The following is a 21,894-nucleotide window of genomic DNA, read 5'->3' on the forward strand; positions in this document are numbered from 1 at the left end:
GGCAAGCCACAAAACGACAACAGCAACCGACAGCAACCGACAGCAATGGCAAAGCAATGGCCGTGTGGCATCAGTGGCAGCAATGGCTGTGTGGCAGCCACAGCACTTGATGAGCTTTCCAATTACATTTAGCTGTTGCCCTGTTAACTGTTTTCTCTGACTCTCTCTGTGGCCGGATTAGGAATTAACTGCCGCCATCGTAAAAGCCAAAATACATACACAAAAGGAGCCAACGAAGAAAAATGAAGGCTCTACAGATGAGAGGATTGATTTAAGTAGGAGTCGAGACTATTGATACCCTGGAAGAAGGAGCAGCGAGAGAGCAACAGCAGCAGGAGTCTAGAACTGATCTGTGAGGAAAAGTAGAGGCCAGAGATAGCGCTTATCTTGGTTCAAAGAATCGTGTACATTTTGGGAATTTTTTATGAAATTTTTGACTTCTCGTATCATGTCACTGTCCCCATACCTTTCAGGGCATCAAAATGTCTATCTTCCAACTTTAAGCCCCACTCCTTGAACTCCTGGTGGCAGTTTCTGTTCTCTAGTTTCACTCGCAAGTTTCCTTCTGATTCCCAGTCGTGTGTGTGTGCAGCCATAAAAATTATCATAAGTTTTCCCATGAAGCTTGAACCCATGTGTGGCGGCAATTTGTGTAATGAAAATCAGGGATAAACGAGCAGCAGTACAGCGGGAGTAGAGAGTGGAGAAAGACAACGACTGCTGTCATCAGGTGAGTGTCAATTGAAGCCAGGGAAAAGCTAATGAAAAACTGCTTCAACTCGTAGATAAGTAAATGAAATAAAAGACCAATGAAATGAGAAAATTGTTGAGAGCGCAAGTTGAGGGTAGAAACTGCAAAAGGTTACACAAAAACTTCGGAAACTAGAGATATTTTCCTTTAAACAAGTGGCAATTTTCAGCTGAATCCAATCCTAACCCAACAAGTAACCTTCTGCCAAAAAGTCTAAGCCCTAATTCCATTTTAAAATCATTTGATTTCATATTCTTCCCAACGCAACAAACCCAAACAATTGTCATTCAAAATACTCAATAAATTATTTGTAGAGATTTTCTCGGATTAAAATAAACACACAGAAAAAATGGCAACGAATCCTCCTCCAATTGCTTCTCGAAGCAAGCGTCAGAAAGCTGGTGGCTGCTGTCCGCCACCAGCCTGTTGTGCGCCAACTCCGCCACGGTATGTACAGGGTATGCATCTCGACGCATCTATTTATTCCCTGCTTATCCAACCAGCGAGCGCTTCGCTCACGTGCCGGACTTCAGTCCCTGCTCAACGCAAATGTGCAAATACTTTGGCGGTCACGATGATCCCTTCTATCCGCCCTTCGATCCCAAGGAATGTGCGCGCATGCGCCGCGGCGACTACGACAGATCCTTGGGCTATCCCATTGGTGTGGTGGCCAGCAGTATTACGGTCAGAACGGGCATTGCCAATCAGGAGAGCGTACGCTTTGCGGGCAATCTCAAGGGCTTCGCGCACAGCTACTACACCCGACGGGACGAATGGCAGCCGGAGATGATCGATCAGATTGTTGCCGAGGGTCAGGTGCTGTTCAATGATTCCGCGGGCATGGACAATGCCAATGAATCGGTGAATCCCGAGATTTACGACGAGAATGAGCAGCGTGTCACGCGCCACTTCAAGATCAACGAAATTGAATTCGCCATGGAGCTGGAGGCGGCCATCGAGATGCCGGGCTATCCGAACATCCTGCGGAATCTGCGCCGGATCATGCGTGAGTTCTTCAAGCACGTGAAATATGGCATCTTCTGGACACCCAATTGGTATCTGTTGATCTGGAAGGAGAAGGGCATTTGGATGGTTCTCGATCTCAATGGTCGGGACACGGAAACCCTCAAAGCGAATACTGACAACGGCTACCCTGTGCTCTTGGCCTTCAAGTCGCTGGATAATGTCATTTGGCTGATCAAGAAGGAGAGTAATCTCGACAAGAACGACAAGTTCTCGCTGCGAGAGATCATTGTGGTGCGTCTGGTCACGCCAGGGCTCGAGGGGCGCTCCTACGATCGGGAACATGGCGTACGAATGAGCGAATTTGATGTGATTGCCTCTGACTATGCGTATGTGCTCTCAAATCTGCATCTCACGCTCAATCCAAAGGAAGCGCTGCGCAATCGCAGTGCCCTACCGGTGGCCGTGGCCTCTGCTGTGGCTTCGAAAATCGATCATCCCGCCACTTGGGATCAGAAAATGTACGACAAAGTCATGTGCTATGGCGTCAACATGTGCAAAAATTGCTGGGAGCCCTGCCACGATCTGAATCAACCCATGGACCTCGACTCGTTCCCCCGGCAGATCCGCATGGGACAGTTTGTGGCCGAAATTCTGCTCTCCCCGAACATCTTTGAGGGTTGGTGGAAATGCGTTCCAATGTACAAATTCAACGACTTTCATCTGATGCTGGAGAAGGCCTTGGATCTGAATGACTACGTCATCTTTCAGATCAACAATCAAATGTATTCGCTGTGGAAGAAGGGGGATTTCATCTATCTAATGGATCCCTATCGGCATCACATTGTGGGGCGTATCCTAGAGGAGGGCGAGGACCCGAAGAGCGCCTCGGTGCGCATGTTCGGCAACATTGATCGCCTGCTGAGTGTCTTCCATCAGATACTTCTGGAGTCGAATCGTTCGGCCATCTTTCACATTCATGGCCTAAAGATTCGCAACATCACAGAGTGTCCGCCGGGCACGGCGCCAGCTCTGCTACCCGCCGATCAGGATGTGGAGGTGGCCTCGCTCAATGAGAACATTCGCTTTGATGAAAACTACGACAAGTGCATGGAGGAGCTGGGCGAGATTAGTGACTATGAGGAGGATCTGGCCTCGGAGATTGAGCCCATTGTGGAGATTAGCTCCTCGGAGGAGATGGTCGAAGAGGAGGAGGGCGGCGAGGAGGCCGCTGGCGGCGAGGGAGATGAGGGTGACGAGGATGAGGATTAGAATTTGAACTATAAATTATTTGTAAGACATTTTGATGCATAAATTGTAGTGAAAAATGTTTTCAATGTTATAAAATTAAACAAATATGATCGAAAATCGAAACCAAATCAATAGTTATCGATCGTTTGTATCGATTAATTGTTAAATTTAATTTTAATTGAAAAGAACAACTAAAATCGTTGGTTGTCGATCCAAAAAACTGAACTTCTTGTAAGAATATCTTATGATACATTGTTAAAAATGAATTAAGCATTGAAATCTATTATTATCGATATATATATAACCATTGAATACCTTGTTATCGATCACACAATATAAATCGAATACAAGTTCCCATAACAGAATTCCTTATTCTATTTCTAAATTTCTCAGTTAAATACATTTTTGTGCCTCGATTCTTCCATCAAAAATCAATAAAAATGCTTTAGAAATGCTACGAAAGATTTCTAAACTTAGCTTTAATAATGGCAGAAAGATCATCTTGCAGTCTTGTCATCGACAGCTGCACAAAATGCCAGAACATTTGCAACAAGTGGAAACCGAAAAGGATCCCGAATTCTCATCGATGATCATGTTCTACTACCACAAGGCCGCACAGGTGCTGGAGAAGGAACTGAATCGCCAAATGGATGTCTACACGTACATGACACCCGAACAAAAGTCGCAGCGAGTGGAGGGCATCCTGCAGATGATTGGGTCTGTGAACACAGCTCTTGAGGTGAATATGAGCATCAAGCGGCAGAATGCGTACGAAGTGATTACAGGGTATCGCGCGCATCATTCGCTGCATCGATTGCCACTCAAGGGAGGCATTCGATATGCCACGGATGTGACGGGCAGCGAAGTAAAGGCGTTGGCCGCCATCATGACCTTCAAGTGCGCCTGCGTGAACATTCCCTTTGGTGGCTCCAAGGGCGGCATTTGCATTGATCCCAAGCGATATTCCTCCGATGAGCTGCAGAACATCACGCGACAGTACACCATGGAGCTGCTTAAGCGGAACATGATTGGTCCTGGCGTGGATGTCCCAGCGCCGGATGTGAATACCAGCGGTAGGGAGATGGCCTGGATGGAGGATCAGTATAGCAAGACCTTCGGCTTTAAGGACATCAATGCCAAGGCCATTGTGACGGGTAAACCCTTGCACAATGGCGGCGTTGGCGGACGAGAGTCTGCCACGGGACGTGGTGTCTGGAAATCTGCAGATATCTTCTTGCAAGACAAGGATTGGATGGATCAATTGGGCTGGCAGAGGGGTTGGCAGGACAAACGGATTGTCATTCAGGGCTTCGGGAATGTCGGCTCCTTTGCTGCCAAATTTGTCTACGAAGCGGGTGGAAAAATTGTGGGCATCAAGGAGTGGGATGTTTCCATCACAAATCCCGATGGTATCGACATTGAAGTGAGTTCGAAGAGATTGAGATTTTGCAGCGATAACTTTCCCTTCCCTCAGGATCTTTTGGCTTATAAAACCAGCAACGACAGCATCAAAGGTTATCCCAAAGCGCAGGAATCGAAGGAGGATCTGCTGATTGCCGATTGTGACATTTTGATACCCTGTGCCACACAAAAGGTCATCACCAGCGAGAATGCCAAAGACATTAAGGCAAAGTTTATACTGGAGGGTGCCAATGGGCCCACGACCCCGGCAGCTGAGAAAATTCTCATCGATCGTGGGGTACTCATCCTGCCCGATATGTTCTGCAATGCGGGTGGGGTGACCGTTTCGTATTTTGAGTATTTGAAGAACATAAATCATGTGTCCTATGGCCGGATGAGTGCCAAACGCATCTCTCAGACGATCAATGCGTTGTTTGATTCGATTAATGAGTCGCTGTGCAATTGCGACATCAAATGTGTGAGTTTTTATGGCAGTATATAATGCCTTGATCTGTCCCCCAATCCCCCGCAGCCCCACATTGAACCCAGCGAGCGTTTGAAACGCATTCGTGATGCCCGCGAGGAGGATATTGTCGATGCTGCGCTGCAAACTGTCATGGAAATGTCCGCTCTGGGCATCAAGAAGACTGCCATTAAATTTAATGTCCAAAAAGATCTACGTGCGGCTGCCTATATCTGGTCCACGCTGAAGATTTTCCGCGTAATGGATGGTTCGGGCATGTGGTAGGAAAATCAAAGCACTTGTCGATAAGAAATACTAAGTAAAAGTCAAATTTAAGCTACAATCTACAGTTTCAGTTGACTTCTTTTGCCGAATTTTGTTAACAAGCGAAAAAGTGGGAGGAGAAACAAAGGGGAAAATAACAGCTGGAGAAAGAGAGGTAGAAATCGGGCCAAAAACAGTGCGAAATACCCGCTGCCTCCTTTCAGTGGCAAAAACATTTTGAATTAAATGTCACGTTTTGCTGGGCGTAAAGTCGCTTGTTCCATCGTGCAACAAACAATGAGAGGCAACAACGAGAACGAGAACGACACCGACACCCCACCCCGACAACTGACTGAAGGCGACTAAAATAGTAGTAGCATCGCAGCCAAGGATCCATATGAGCATAGGAGTGGTGCGGAGAAGGACTGTGTGTGGTGCCACTCCATGGCATTGCCACCCCGCGCACGACAAGCGTTGGGCGTGGTCCACGTATGTCATTAAAAGTAGCACCCGGAACAAAGCAAAAGAAAAAATATATAGAATACAAGCGAGAAAAAAAAAAGAGAAGCAGCAATATGTAGACGCATTAGATACGCTACCCTTACGCAGAGATGTTTATGGAGTATTCCAAAAGATATATAGGCATATGGTATAGAGGCTAAATAAATATTTAAAGAGTTACCATTTGCATTCAACCTGCCTGAAAGTTCTTGGCTGTTTTCCATCACTATGATGCGCCTTTGTAGGGTACAGCAAACCCGCACCCATGCGCTTGTTAGTGGATGCTGAAGGCCCCACTGTCTGTTCTCCTCACACACTGCACTTGCTCTCCACAGGAGAGGCATCAGTCACTTAGACAGCGGGGGGGTATTGTTACCGTCACTGCGTCTCCACCTCTGTGCAGGTTCTGTGGTACATGCCCCACACCTCCTGCCTCACACACACCTGTGATTATTTGCTTGGCTGACAACATTGTTATTGCTGTTCGCTGGAGGAGCAGCAGCAGCAGCAGCAGCAGCGGCAGCAGCAGCAGCAGAAGGACATATCCCAGAGACAAGTCGCTTTATTTTCTTGTCGCCTGAACGTTTTTTGAATGTGACGCCCCAAAGTGACATTTCACAAAAGTCGACAGCGCGAAATTAATGGAAATTTAAGAAATTGCATTTTTGGCTGAAGGAGAACCTTCGGGGTAAATGGCAGTCTGACAATGCGGTTGGTTCTTCCCTTGGAGACACACAACGGCTAAGGGGTTTCCCCACTTTTCCCCTCTTTTAGTGCCAAATATTTTTGTGTGACATCTGCCTCATTTTTCATGGCGAAAATTCCCTTTTAAAGCCCGCATTTTGTTTACCTTTTTATCAATTTGTAATTAAATTAATTGATTTTTTGTTTGCCGTTTGCAAAAAGAAAAAACTTACCTGAAAAGAAAAGGAGAGAGAGAGAGAAAAGTGTGGCATGAGAAATCTGTATTATGTATTTTTTATTCATAAATAATTTATTTTGTATTAAAAGAAAAGCTTAAATACAATTAAAATTGCATCAACTGAACAATCAAAGGAGGGTGGATATAAAACATATAAAACCATATTTATGGTTTTTGTTCAGTTTGCAAATTGTATTAATTTTTAATTCTGCGTGTAAAAATCGCACGTTGTGGCTTTGCCGGCAATTCGTTGGCGCAATTAATTTGTAGTTTAAGCCCGCCTCCCACTGTCCCACCCAACGGACCTTAGTGTGGTAATTAAACTGCAACCAGCCACGCCCAGGCCAAACATGGGGGCGGCCTCATGTGTCAGCAACAGCCGGACGGACTCTTTCAGCAACAAAAACAAAGACAACAAAAGGAAACGTGGACAAATAAAGAATAAAGAGATTTCTAGTGGACGAATTACGACTGTAGAAATATCCATTAAAAAGATCTAGCTCTGTTTTAAGTTTCAAAATTAACAGAAAAGGAACATTTAATTTTGATATAATTAATTTAAATGATGGCTATCAAAGATACTTCATAGAAAGGCATTTTTGCCTTTTTTTATAAATCTACAAATCTAAGATTTTAATGGTTTTGTTTGCATGTTCCTGTGACATGTATTTCCACCTATAAGATATACCCGTTTTACTCTACAAATACGAGGGTACCAATCTACAAAGCAAAGCACAGCGCAAATGGACACAGGACCCACCTGCACCTGCCACAAACACAAGCACTGGAAACAGACATTTGTATGTATGGTACACATATATTTGTATTATACATACATATGTACATATGTAGAATATGTAAAGTGAAAAATCGGCAAATAAAGGGAACTAAAAAGAGAGCGCGGACTGCTGTGAAATGCAACAGTAGTAGGGGGGGGCAGGTGGAGGGTGGAAAAGCTTGTCGCAATTTTCCCTCTAAGTGCACATGATAAATTAATGATTGAAGGCTCTCACATGGCGGCGACAGAGAGGTAGAGGTGGAGCCCGTCTGTCTACTATGACAAAGTGATTAATTGTCAGAATGCGGCAAATGGGTAGGGGAAAGGGGCCAGAGCAGGGTAGCGTACAGGCAAAGCAGAGAGTCAAAACAGCTGTAACTAGAGCAACCGTCAAATCTATTGAACACACGAGGACACGAGGTAATTTGTCCTTTCCCCCCGTTCAAAACAACTTTTTTGGGGAGTGTGAAATGTCCACCGCATGCAACCTCTGACCCTACCCGAAGTCTTTTCCAGAAGGAGAGACCCTTTCCACCCTGACTTCTGACTTTTGCAAAAGTCAAAGCCGACGACGCTGGTTAGACATTTCATATAGGAATATGTTGAAAGTTTTTTGACTAATTGATTGGGCAAACTTTACTGGCCCAGCCAGTGATGTGGCAGGTGGAGCAGGGGTGGAGCTGGGTGGACACAAATATACCCCTTAATTGCTTAACGTTTAATTGTGCTTCAAGTGAAATATGAGATGTGCTTTCTGGGGGCTGCCAAGCAAAAACGATTAAGTCTGCAAATACCAAGAAAATATAACGTATACGCAGTGCTGGAGAAACATGGAAAACAAGTTGTTGGTTGTACTAAGCGTAGAGACGATAAAATCTGCAAAATGTAAACCTTAAATCTGGTTTTCTGTGAAAGTTTAAGGCAACAAATAATTACAGTCCATGGAAAATTAATTGCTTGTGAATATAATTTTACCCCAAAAAAGGAAAAACATTAGGAGACTTTAGCAGAGCAAAACCACAGCCCGTAAACCCAAAAAACCAAAAATTAACACCAACTGACAGTGACAGGGACAAGGACAGTAACAATGTGTAAACAGTTGCTACATGCAAACTGTTCACAACTGTGCAACTGTGCAACAAATGCAACTTTGACAGCAACCAACAGAACCAGAAACAGCAGCAGAAAATGGGAAAAAGAGAAAATGGCCAACCGAAATAGAAACTACAACAGAACTGTTTGATTTAGCCCAAGAATAAAATCAAAATCAAAGCAAACCAAACAAGTTTTAGGCTAAAATCTTGAACACCCTCTTGGCCACATTCTCTACCCTGCAGGAAGTTTGTTATACATCGTGAAAGGCTAATTAAGGGAGATCATTTCTGAGCACTTGAGTCGAGTGTTGTCCAGGATTTAATCAGCCTCGCATCACTCAAAAAACCACACAAAATATTTTCTACCTGCGCGCAAAACTTAAGATGAAGAAAAGTAGAAAGGGGGAGAGAAGTCCGCCAGTGCATGCACGGACATGTCGACCTGCGACCGAAATATTCCGCAAAACAAGAGAGCCTAGGATCGCGCTATCTCGTTCTGCCCTCCACAGCTTATGCACTAAGTTGCTCTCTCGAAATAAGCGGCGGGCCGCTTGACTCTCGATTTCAATGAGAGGCGCTCACCTACGCTGCTCTCCCGCATGTGCGTATGAGTGCATGTGTGTGTGCATAATTTGTAAGAGGCAAAGCTGTTGTTGCATTTTACAGTGGTTTCTGTCGATCGTCTGTTTTAAAGGCAGAACAAAAGCAGCAACAAATCAGCAACTGTTTTTCTCTGTCTTTTTCCCTGGAAGACCCCAAATCAAAAGGAGAGTGAACGTTCGATTATGACGAAGTAAAGACTCTGCGCAACAATAGCAAGGGAGGAGAGTTGTGTGTTAACAAAATCGAAAAATTTCATTTTTATGCATGAAACTCTTGTTTGTTTTAATTTAAAGTTTGATAAACAATAAAGTTGTTTTTATTGAAGTTTTTTGTGGTGGATAAAAACCGGATAAAGAGTGGGGACGGAATCCTAGCTAATATGCAAATATTTGCTTTAACCTGCGGACAGAAACGGAAGAGAAATATGCCCCCAAAGAGGGAGTGAGAGATGCAGAAGCAAAAAAAATGCAATTGAGAACAGAAAAAAGGACTAGAAAAAATCAGGAATAATAACGGCAGGGATACGCATACAAATTTCTATGCTGTGTGTGGGTTTGGGTGTGTGCATGTGTGTGTGTTTGTGTGGAAGCTAAAAGCAAAACTCTCTTTTAGTGCAGCTACTCCGCCTGTCCCCGCTCTCTCCACACTTTGTGGCATAACCATAACAAGAAGAAACAACGTCAGGCGATTGTCCTTTGGCCATGGCATCCCCCGAGAGTCCTACCCCCTCTTTGCGGCATGTCAATCCACCCATTATTTTCCTCTGTCTGCCCCTCCCTTTCACAGTTAACGGTATTTGCATGTAATTAAATTTTCCACTCGACAAATGCAAACTGCAGCTGCCGTTCCTTCTATTTGCAGAGGGTTGTGGGGCGTTTATGCGACACAGACTGGGGCATTGTTGCTATTCTCTGTGCTGTCCCCTTGCTGCCAGCAACCTGCCACTTCAGTTGCTGTTCCCTTTTTCTTTTTTTTGGTCAATCATTCGACGTTTGGCAGGTGGCAGCAGATCCCGCTCATCGGCATTGGTTCGACAAGTTTGTTCATTAAGTTTGTAATTGTCACAAAATGATGCCAAATTAATGCCATAAAAAAGGAAGAGTAGGGAAAGGTAGTGGCTTGCAGGAAGTAGAAAAAGGAGAACGTTACAAAGAGATTAAATGTTCTGTCATGTTTTTATGGGCAGAAGTTCATAAATTGTAGATTTATTTGATTGAAATTATTCTTCAAGAACCATTAACAAACCATTAGACACCAAAATGTTGTATTGAAAATGTCTAATTCGGATCACTATATGGCTAAGCCTTAGTGCACCCACATCCAAAATCTATGTTTAAAGTTGACCCTAAAGTTTCAGCCTTTTCTATATTCTGCATTAACCTTTGACCCTCTGTGTGTGTGTGTAGGGGAAATACAATTTTCAATTATCGAATCGATAATTCCCTCTCTCTCTCTCTGCAATTTCCACCCACAGAAAACACAACACAAATGCAAATCAATTTCAGGAGCAAAGCAATCAACTCGAAATAGAGAGAATGAGTAGGGAAATGGGAGGAAAAGCACCGAAACAATGACAGAGAAAAACAGGCAATAAAACTAAGCCAAAAATATAAACAACAATTGGTAACCGCAAAAAGCAGAACACACACTCCCACACACACAACAAGAGCATGTGGCAACCACAAAAGCAGAAACAGAGTGGAGGGGCAGTAGCACGAGGCAGGATTGAAGCACCGTCAACATTTGGCCATTTTGGCGAATGAACTTTTTATGAGGCCAAAAGCAAAAACGGGGCCAAAAATGGAGCGCACCCAGCGGTAGCAGCAGCAGCCGAAAGCTAATCTAAGCTAAACAATTTTCCTTCCAATTCTTGGCCAGCAATTTAATGCTGCCTCAGCAAGAGAGAGAGAGACAGTAAGAGCAAGTGAGCAGAGTATATGGTCTTGGGGCAGTGAATCGAATTCAATTCCCAGCAAAAATCAAACGAAAAGAGAAAATTTCTATTCAACCAAATTGTTGCAAGCGCCTAATAAAAGCCGCAACAAGGCGGAGGCAGGCATAAACAAAGAACATACAAATATTGTACGAGTATTAAAAGAAGCCACGAATAAGAAATACTCTACTGCAGGAGAAGAAAATAAAGAAAAAAATTCTCAGATTTTAGCTGATAAGAAACTGAGAAAAAAATACAAAAATTACTTTAAAATAATGCAAAATAATTAAATATAATTCAAATTTTAAAAAAATAAAATCAAAACTCTTAAGCAATTAATGGATTAGCAAAATATTAAAATATTAAGGAAATATATTGAAATAATTCTCAAAATTCCATGCCATATTTCCTTTATACCCAAGAAAATGAAATAACTCGAAAGCCTAAATGGTTGCATAGGGAACAAACTCTCTCTGGCAAGCTGTGGCAGCACTTCTTGGCCTCAAACCACAAACACACACATACGCATGTACACACACACACGCTTAATGAATAAGGTGTAGAAAGAAATGTAAACAGATACTTAACCTCCAGCGAATAAAGAAAGAAAGGCTGCAAATGAAATAAAAATCAACACAAGTGGCAGGAGGAAGTAGGGTGAGTGGCGCACACACAGATAAAGCTAAATGAAATAAAGGAAAATGTAAGCAAATAATAAAAGGAAAACCAGCTAAGCGCTTTTCCACACACACACACACACAGACACACAGAACCCACAAACGGAACCCAACAACTCAAGCCACGAAGCAAAACCACGCGGACAGGAGGACCCACAGAGACCTGCCACAAAGGTGTCTTTGTATCTGTGCCCGGCACCGTACCCTTCTGTATCTACACCCTCTCCATCTCTACCTTCTATCTGTATGTACACACATGTGTCTACCTTTTCTTTTGCAAACATATTCTCGCATGTAATTAAGTGCATGGCTGGAAAGTTTTGCCAAAGTCACGTAGTTCTATTTAAGATTATTTAATAAAAAGAGAAAAAACGAAAGAAAAAGCAGCACACACACGAGAAGCAGCACAGTTAATTAACATTTTCCATGGCTCGTCGTCGCACACACACGGCGTATGAGTAATGTCCGCGCGTGGAGAGGGGGATTTTCATTTCATTTGTGTTTTCTCTGTGTCTGTCTGCTCCTCTCAAACACAAGCTTAAATTAATTACAAAATGTATTTAAATAAATTAAAAACAAAACAAATAAAGAACCAAATGAAAGGAAATTTGAATAAAAATATATTAAGAGAATAAGAAGAATAAATATGAGTAAGTGGAGTCTCAGCTTCCAGTACTTATTGCCGTGGGAATTTAAAATATTAATCAAAAAACTGGCGAAACTGGAGAGATAGTGAGGCAGAGATTGCAAAAGATTAATAAATATTTTTGTTGTGATTTTCTGTATGTTTTCTTTATATTTTCTACCATTTGAGTAGGCGGCAAGGGCTCGAAAAACATAATTTATGTTTCTTCTGTGCATTTATCTTCCCTGTTTGACAATCCAATATATTCGCATTGGAATGCCCTCAGCCATTCATTATCATTATCTTCATTCATAAATCAAATGCGGGAATATAGTATGAATGCGCATATTATCCATGTCTAAGCCAAAACGGAAGTGTAAAAATTGGGGGGCGGGGTAAATGCATTCCATATCAATGTCCAATCTTACTTTTTCCTCTTCTATAATTTATTCGTGCATACAAAAATCGGAATTAAATGATATAAAATATAATTCCTTTATAGTAATTTCCTCAACAAAAAAAAAACGCCATTTTCAAACGTGAAAAACAAATGAAAAATATGCAAATTTTAAATAAAAAGAATAAATATTTAGCGGTTTTTTTTTCTGTTTGTGGCTTTTAGGGGCAACCGCAGAAATGCCAAATGGCAATTTGTGTTCATAAAATATATAAATATTTAATGGAGAAAACATCTCCAATGTTCAACTAAAACCCGTACTCTATGAAGGTTTTGTTTGTGTAGAAAAATGGTGTAAATTTTCAATCGAGAGGCGGGGCAGTGGGCAACGCACCACAAAGAATGTCAGTCAATGCGAAGCCAAAACAATGCCAAATGGGCCAGCAAGTCGGCGGCGGCCAAGTCAAGCGACAAGTTGACCAAAAACTTGACCAACTTTGTGACAGGAGAAGGAGGCGGTGGTGGTGCAACAAAGGGGTGTGGCAGCCATGCAACGGGGGTCCTAAGACCATCAAAGTATCGGGGGCCTCTACCTCCCACCCGTCCAATCACTTTGATTGGCAAATATCTAAACATAGCTATACCTATGTGCGTGTGTGTGTGGAAGTATCTTGTCTCCTATGTATCTCTGTATCTATTGGTTTGTTTGCCACTTGATTGCGGTTTTAGACTTTTCCACTTGTTAAGTCTCTCCATTCCGCAGACGAGTTTTTGCTGTGTGCCTCGCCTCGCCCCATGCGTCTGTCTGCACCCACCGAGTCGAGTGGGGAGCAGGCGAGTTAGTTGAACGTTCAAGTTGCATCGTCGGACGTTTGTGCACCTCTTCAGGCTTTAATTTAGAACGTTCAACGGTGCAGAGTGGAGCGACAGTAATAGAGAGCTGTTACGACAAGAGGGTTACTCTGGAGAGTTCTGGAATTTATTTATTTACTTTTATGGCAGAAAATAAGTTGGGGAAGTGTGTTTTATGACTGCAAGTTTTAGTTCTTCTTTTACTCTACAGAATATTCGATAGGATATCACTTTTTAACCATTATTTGATCACTTTCTACTGAGATAAATATATTTATTTAAATAAAAATAAAATTTTGGTTGGGTTTGAGGTAAGTTCAGCATTTTTTGTGGTTGTTTCAGTTTAAATAAATCAGAATAAAAATGTATAAAACTAATTAAAGATGTTCAAACCATTCAAAACTTGAGAACAAAGAGCCTAAAACATTTTCTTATTCACATAAATTCTTCGAATTTCCTTTCTATTCATTCAACAGATATACCCTTTTTCGAGGGTGTTTACAGCGTACATTGCCTACAAAAGGAACGAAAGAAAAGATAGATAGACCGCCGTCTCGATAGGCAATGCAGACAGAGAGACAAACCGAAAAACTGGGTGCAACGAGCGAAAGAAAGGTATAGATAGAGAGAGAGGGAGAGGGAGAAAGAGCCAGGAGCCAGGGGTATCCACAGAAGACAGTAAGTAGACGGTAGACAGAGGTTTGGCCTGTAGCAGCAGAACGCGGTGACTGTGCGGTGCTGTCGAGGCAATGAGCGTATAAAACAAATTGCATATCGTTGCAGAGTAGGCAACTCTTCCCCTCTACCAAGCCACACTCCACCATCCCACTCTCTACCCTCTCTTTGAAATAAAATAAATGAAAATGCGCTTTGGAAAAAGCACTTTCAAGTGCATTCTGTTGTTGGATGATGGACTCTACGACAGGAGGGGTTGTTCCCACTGCCAGACTCCCAGACAGTTGTCTGTTTAAACAGTCTGCAAGTGGGGAGGGAGTAGGTGTGCGAGGGAGAGCGGCAGTCAGCGAGGCATGCAATTGTTTTAGGCCTTAAATAACTGTATTTTTGCTATCGTGTTCCAGTACGGTTTCAGTTTTTCCTCTTTTTTTGGGGGCGCTAAGTGGAGGGCAAGGCAATGGCACATGCAAAATGTTATGTGGCATGTAATTGATGTCATTTTGTATCCATGGAATGTATGTGCGCATTCAGAAGACATGGCATAATGGACATATAGACATGGTATAGATATGGACATTGATCGTGGCTACACCCCCCAGTGATTTATGGCTCGTTAACTCACTCCCTCTCTTTTGCTCTTTGGGGGCACAACCTTTTATAAGGTGACAATGGAATAAGTGGCTTCCCATTTTGGTTTGCAGGAAGGGGGGGGTGCATGCGTATGCCGCGCGATTATAACGGAAATTGATGAGGGTTATTATGGTTTATAATTATGACAGCCAGAGACAGGCGGGCAGTGACGGGCTGACAGCGGCTGGGTGGTCGTTAGAGCCCGCCACCAAAAGTGGTAAATGCCTCGAAAATTGTATATGGAAGGGCTGTGTGTGTGTGTGTGTGGCGCTGCATGGCTGGTTGGTTAAGTGTTCGTGTGGCGGCGACCAGTGATTTATGCAAGTTTTCCGCTTACATTGTAAAGAGTAGAGCTAAAGCCGTGGCAGAAAAAAGGGTTAAAATAGTATTATAAAAATTAAATAAAATTCCAAAAAATATTTAACAAAAATCATATAAAAATGGGGTTTTTTTCAATAAGTGAATCATAATCAATTCCAACAATCAAAATTCCCTTCCCAATTCCCTTGTTATTTTTGATTTTGATTTTCTCACAGTCCCCCAGCGGCCCACCCAATGGGAATCAAACAAAGCAAACCCCAAAGGCTCGCAAGCTACCACCAGCAGTTCCAGCAAATATTTTGGGTTTTCAATGCACAAAAAATGGACTCAAAGATGAATCACGCTCGTGGAATGTGAAATCAATTAAATGGAAATGCGCTGCAATAAAAAATAGCAAAGATCGAAGAGAGAGAGATAAAATACCAGACAATAAGAGAGCGAGAGAGTCCGAGATCGAGAGATGCCAGACAAAGAAAAAGCAAGAGCGAGAGAAGCCAGAGGAGGATGTCCGTGAGCAGGTGCATTGACTGTCAAGCTCTAAACGCATTCCTTAGTCCCCCCTCTATCTGTGGGCCATGCCCCCAACGGCGTTAACTGGCTTTGGATTTGGCTTAGCCATTTTCCATTCACAGAGAGCGATGCGATGCGAAGCGATGCGTGGAGTGTCCCCCCGTGGGGCTAAGCGGATGCATTAGACACTGTTGGACAGCCAACGACAGACAAACGGAACGGCACAGCGGGGCGAAAAGCATGTAGAAAAGTGAAAATCTAGCAGGAAAAACTAGTTGCAACAAAGAAGTAGCAAAAGGAGAAGCGATAGAGAACCAAAAGACGTGGACGATGGAGAACATCATTTTCCGCAAAGGCCCAAATGGCTTCGGGGAGTTCGGGGAGTTGCGCGGGCCAAGACGTTTTGCAATGTTGTTGAACCGTTAGAAAGCCAAGTTTTTCCGCTAAAAAGAGACCAATTGGAATGTGTATGTGTCTTCCTCTCTTTCTTCACTTTTGCTTGAGTTTTCTGTTCTCTTCTGGCTCGTTTTTCTCTCTCTCCCCTGGAAAACAAGATTCCACCAACAGTTGCCACATTAGCCCATAGCATCAGACACTGTTTTGTTGCAAACGCAACTTCAACACTTTGTTGGTTGATATGATGGCTGCCACATCCTCCCGGCACCACCACCTGCCTGCTGTTGTCACAAAAAGAGTTGCCATCTGTGATGCTTGTCTGCCTCGTCATCACAGCAGCAGCAGCAGCAGCAGCAGCAGCAGTTTGTGGCAGCAGCACACAAGACGCGGGGAGCTATCAGCTTATTAGCCTGAAGGAGTGCGTGGGAGGCAAGGGAACTTTTGAGTGGGTTGCACTTCTGGGTGCGGCATGGCAATTACATTTGATTTGATGCGTAAGCGAATGCTAAAGTTATTTTTCAGAAAAAACACGAGAAAGTGGGGTTGCTAGGTCAAAATCGAGCGAAGAGAAAGATCGAGCGAGAGTGGGTGAGGAAGAGCATAAACGGAGACTTTAAAGTTTAAAACTTGATTAGGATACGAAAGCGAAACGAAGGCTCTCTAAACTGTGTGTAAATTCAGAGATTAAAGTAAAAGATGATAGATTAAACAGATTAGAAGAAAAAGGATTTAAGTGGAGGAAAAAGAATAGATCACAGATGGATGGGTGCCAGCTTGTTTTACTGTAGAAAGTAAAGAGTAAAATTCCCGTTCCATTTTATACTTTATTCTCTACTAAATACAACTTAATGTACCATCTCTAAGCTACAAACTGTCGCGCTACACTGCAAATATTTATGCGGCGGTTGTTGTCTCCCTGTCTCTCTCAGTGTTTTCACAATTTCCACGAAAACCACGAACAACTTCCACAGAGGAGCAGCACTCGTTAGGCAAAAATATTCACAACTTTAGTTAGTGAGCAGCCACTCCCCTGACGTCTTCACAGCCCTCCCCTGACTCTGCACAAATCAAGAGAGAGCGAGTGAGAGAGAGGTTTATTTTTTGTACAATTTTACAGCATGTAATTTATTTTAATTAACTAACTTGACAAAAAGACAAACAACGCGAGAGTTAGAGACGGATGGGAGGTACATAGAGGTTGTTGTTTGAAATTGCATTCATTTATTAATAATTCAATTAAAAATGTAACAAAAACATGAAATTAACAACTTGATTAGCGTGCAATTCACGAAATATTTAATGGGATTACAAGGCGCACGAATTTAGAGGAACGAATTTAATTTTGGACTAAAACCGATGAGGCCTCTGTCTCGCGGTACCAGTAATGGGAAACATCCACAGCAGCAGCAGAAAAAGTGGGAGGAGGCAACCAAAGTGCCTCCCCCAACACCAGCGACAGAGAGAAATTATGAAGCTGGCAATAAACTTCCGCACAAAATTAGCACGACTTCCTGGCAAGCCCCAAAAGATTGGCGCCCGCCCACGACAGCGGCAGCGATGACACCCCCACAGCAGCGACAGCAACGAAATCGTGGGTAAAAAACTGATACAGACTATGATAATGATGCTGTAGAAGCATTTGCTAAACTGTGGAAATGATTTTCCAGTCAATCAGAAAAGTTTTCAAGAACTTAAGAGCTCCTATTTATGGAAATATGATAACTATCGTTAATAAACGTAAAGCAGAGTGAAATAATACTTTAATATTTCCGTGAAAAGTCTTCTCTTATTTCTATCAGTTATTTTGGACGGAAATTGTTCTAAAGCAGTCTCCCGACTACTTTCCCATGGAACATTTTATTTTTAACTGAAAAAATCATCGAAAACAGTTGCTCATAAATATGCAATTGATTTTTATGTGACCTTCCAATAGTAAAAAATCATTTTATGTGATCTACAAAGACTAATTAGCTTCAGAAAACCCTTTCCTTTCCTCTAATTTTTTGTATCCAATATTGGCTCTATCCATTCACTTTTTCACCCCACCCATCATTTATTTACCTTTTATTTGCACTTTTGCTGGATTTAGGAGAGCGCTGTGACTGCAGCCAGTCAGTCGCTGTACGCTGGAGTTATTTTGTACAATATGTTTTTTGGGAGTGGCCACACAAAAAAATGTTTTGCTGGATTTTTGCTTTATTTATTTGTTTCTTTTTTTAAAAGGTGGCAAGCCTGGCAGACAAGCACACACACACACACACTCGCACAAAACTGAAACACGCACACGCACACCAAAGCACTTAAAAGGAAGCGCCGTTTTTTTCTTTCCTGGATTTAACAACAATTTGCGTTTGCTTTGAATTTAATAAAACTATAAATAAAAAAACATTTGATACGTAAGAGAGAGACAGAAGGAGAGGCATTAAAATGGCCAAAAAAAAGTGGCAACAACACAAATGGCAGCGCGGCAGCAGCGACAGCGGCAGAGGCGGCTGAAAAAATCAATAAATTTGTCGACAACGTTGACGCCAGCGCCAGCGTCAACGTTCGCAGCCGGCAAAACACAAAGCAGGGGCGTCGTCAGTGCAATGTGGAATGATGGTGAAGGGGAAAGAAAAACGGACAGACAAATGCCGGTTGCCATTCATTGTAACTTTTGTTCTTGTTGTTGCAATCAAAGTTCAAAGTTGTTAAAAGTTTAATTCACTTTTTTACCCTAGCACCGGTTCTGTCTCTCTCTCTCTCTCTTGCTGTTTTGTTGCAAATATTTATAACAAATTGTTGTGATTTATGACTCTATCTGGCTCTCACTCTCTCACTCTCTCACGTTTTCTATATTTTAAAGGGGAGTTACTTTGTATTTTATTTGCGCGCCCGTTGTAGTTTTTGTTATTCTCTTTTTGTCGTGTTTTGTATGTTTTTTTGGGGTCGGTTTTCTCGTCTCGTCGGCCCGAGCAACGAAGTTCAACTAATTGCCGAACGTGCCCGCCTTTGGAGCTGAAGTCGAGGAGAGTCGAGAGCCCGTTGTCTGGCATCGCTGTCGCTGCGGCTGCTGCTGCTGCTGCAGTTTGCTGTCGCTGCTGCAGTCAGCGTAGAGTGCGGTTGCTCTCTCAATGCAGACGACTTTGGCAAGCTTTTTACTGTTATCGTTTGCCGCTCTCTTGCATTGCAACTCCAGCAGTGGAGTCAAAGCGGTGTGGGACAGGGACAGGTTTTGCTTTTGGCTAGACAAAAGCAGATGTCGTAGAGTTGCCCGTCAGGTTCTCACTCCAGGTCTCCCCCTCTGTCTGTCGCTTCTGTCTCCGTCTATTGCCGGTTCGTTGCAAATATTTTGCCGGTTGCTTGCTTCTCGTTCGCTGTCGCTGTCGCTGTCGACGTCAACGTCAGCGCTGGCTAGACTGCAGCTGCGAAGCCTGGCTCCTAGTCGTTTTCTGTTTTGGCTCTCCGTTCTCGCTGTGTTTTCTGTTTCTTCTTTGCTTGGCTATTTCATGTATCTTCCTTCTGTGCTTGCCAGACCGAAGTATCTTTTGGGTAAAAAATTATTCTAATAGAGAGAGCGCGCCTAAATATGTTTTGCGGTTAGTCGCTCCCATACGGTATATTTTTCTCCAACTTTGTTGGTTTTATGCTACAGATAATCCCCTAGTATACCAAGGAAAGATTACTGTTTCTGTGATTTCTAATAAAATACCACAAGAAAATCATGTTTTAGGCTAGAGAAGATTTTAAATTGGGAACGGCAGGTATTATGCTTCAAAAAATTATGGATTTCCTGCCTGTTATCAATGAACCATACGTTCCAGTTCCCGCAGTCTTATTTCTTGCGGTGTTTTTTAAGGTACCAGCCGAGCCAGAGTTTGGTTTGAGCTAACGTTTGACATCACAGTTCACAACCTTTGTGGTGTTCATTTAGTTCTGGAAGTAGCCTCCTCCTTTATTACCCTATAAAAAACAACACTTCAATGAATAAAAATCCCCCATTAAAGCTAAACCAACAAGCCCCCCCATTGACACTGAACCTATTCCTATTTACAGCACTTTTTCATCGTTCGTCCCCCGCAAAGGTGATAACTTTATGATATAATCCCCAAGAAACCTAAACTCCATTTACAACACAAGGAATCAAATGTTATTGTACGAACAGAAAACTTTTCACGCCAGATCGCCAAAAATTAACAACTTGCTAAAGGAATCCCATTCAACCACCCACACACACCACTTGTAAAGGAAACCGCAAAAAGAGAATAGATATAAAAGGAAAATCAAGGAAATGTTTGTTTTGGTGGGTGGCAATAAAAATCTTTAACAAGAAACAAAAACGAAAGGGAAAAGGGGGTGCGGGTGAGAGACAACAGCTTGTATCGGCAAAAGTTTCGAGGTTCCGCTTTTTTGTCGGTAGAAAACAAAAACATTGGGAATTTGTCGGCATTTCAGGAGTTTCTGCGGTTTAATTGTAGCCCCCACCCAACCCCCGTAAACTTTTTTCTTTGGTGTCGATGGGCGTTGGAATTTCTGCCCGTACTTGCAGTTTGTGGCAAAAGCTGCGTCTGGAGTGGCAGGCTGCTTCTGCTGCATTATTAATTAGCCATGAAAATGGCTCTGAAAAAGAAAACTCCTCGCACTCTCTGTGTCTATCTCCGTTTCAAAAGAATTTTGCACATGTCAACAGCAGGCGGCAAAATGGAAATCTCTCGCTCTCGCTCCAAAAAACTAGAAAAACTTTTTCAAAGTCTTGGCAAAAATTAATGTGCGTGTAAGCGACACAGATGGGTGGCAGGGGTCTGGGATAAGAAAAGGCCATAAGGAAAGTTTCCAGAGGAAAAACTAATCCAAAGGACAAAGGGACTGAAAGGCCAACGAAACGAAACTGAAACCAAAAACGAAAATGCTACTAAAGAGTAGATAAAATACAAAGAAACAGCAATAGCAATAATAACAGCCACTAAAAGAGCTGAAGTTGCCCAAATGAGAAGAGAGATACGACTAAGGAGTACCCTATTTGATGGTTTATTCTTTGAGTATTGTAGGAAAAATGTCACATACTGTGTCTGGAAGAGAAAAGTTTTTAGAAATTATATACTTTTACTTGTGGTTTTTATTCGGACCTAAATTAAATTATTGATGGATAATAAACATCCCAATAAGAGAGAAAAATTAAGTACAATAAAGCTATGCCACCCAGATATACCTTTAGAAACATATTTCAATCTAGTTCTTATGAATCCAGAGATCAAAAGTGCATTCTCCATCAAGAATATTTCTAATAATAAGATCTTAAACATTTATCTTTTCTTGTTACATTCTTTTACACAACAAACATGATCCCTTGGGACAACTCTGACAGGGTACCAGGAGTATTACACAACATCACAGCAGGGAGATCAGTAGAGAGTGCGCGCAAGAGAGAGAGGAGCTGGCGCTGAAGCTGAAGCTGAAGCCAGAGACCAAAGCACGAGACCGAATCCGACATCGACCGAACGTGGGAGTGAGGCCTAAGGCAAACAACTTTTTGCTGCCGTTGCTTTTGTTTTCTGTTTCTTTTTTTTGTGTTTGCAGCCTGCCAAATGCCAGCGAAGGCCGTTCGACTGACAAAAGTACCGTAAAGAGCGAACACATACAAACTCACAAATCCCTCTCGCCAGACAGCAAAGTCAGAGAACAGAGAAAGAGAGAGAGAGAGATACCGAATAAGAAATAAAGAAAGGCCAGCAGCGAAATAGGCGGAGAAGGAAGCGGAGGAGTGTGCAAATAGTTTCGAGCATCCTCCAGTGACCAAAGATGGGAATTTTTGTAGGTTTTTTTTAAAATATTTTTTATTTTATTTTTTTGCAAGCAACTACTACGGTTTTTTTCTAGCTTGAAAACCTGACTGCAAAACAGCAGCAAC

At 42.6% G+C, this 21,894-nt stretch overlaps 3 protein-coding genes across 7 annotated transcripts in view; 2 read left to right on the forward strand and 1 right to left on the reverse strand.

Moving 5' to 3' along the window:
- LOC117579092 (protein alan shepard) overlaps positions 1–21,894 on the reverse strand; it is a 132,886-nt gene that overhangs the window by 81,144 nt on the left and 29,848 nt on the right. The gene's annotated exons all lie outside the window — the stretch shown is intronic.
- LOC117579094 lies at positions 1,057–3,044 on the forward strand. The gene is made up of 2 exons (XM_034264817.1): positions 1,057–1,198; positions 1,255–3,044. The coding sequence occupies exons 1-2, from the start codon at positions 1,101–1,103 to the stop codon at positions 2,984–2,986; spliced, it is 1,830 nt and encodes a 609-aa protein (XP_034120708.1). The 5' UTR covers positions 1,057–1,100; the 3' UTR covers positions 2,987–3,044.
- LOC117579095 (glutamate dehydrogenase, mitochondrial-like) lies at positions 3,376–5,172 on the forward strand. The gene is made up of 3 exons (XM_034264818.1): positions 3,376–4,388; positions 4,440–4,844; positions 4,899–5,172. Exons 1-3 carry the CDS (start codon positions 3,417–3,419, stop codon positions 5,112–5,114), a joined length of 1,593 nt encoding a protein of 530 aa, XP_034120709.1. The 5' UTR covers positions 3,376–3,416; the 3' UTR covers positions 5,115–5,172.

Source organism: Drosophila guanche, unplaced genomic scaffold (genome assembly GCF_900245975.1).
Source record: "Drosophila guanche unplaced genomic scaffold, DGUA_6, whole genome shotgun sequence".
Classification (NCBI taxonomy): domain Eukaryota; kingdom Metazoa; phylum Arthropoda; class Insecta; order Diptera; family Drosophilidae; genus Drosophila; species Drosophila guanche.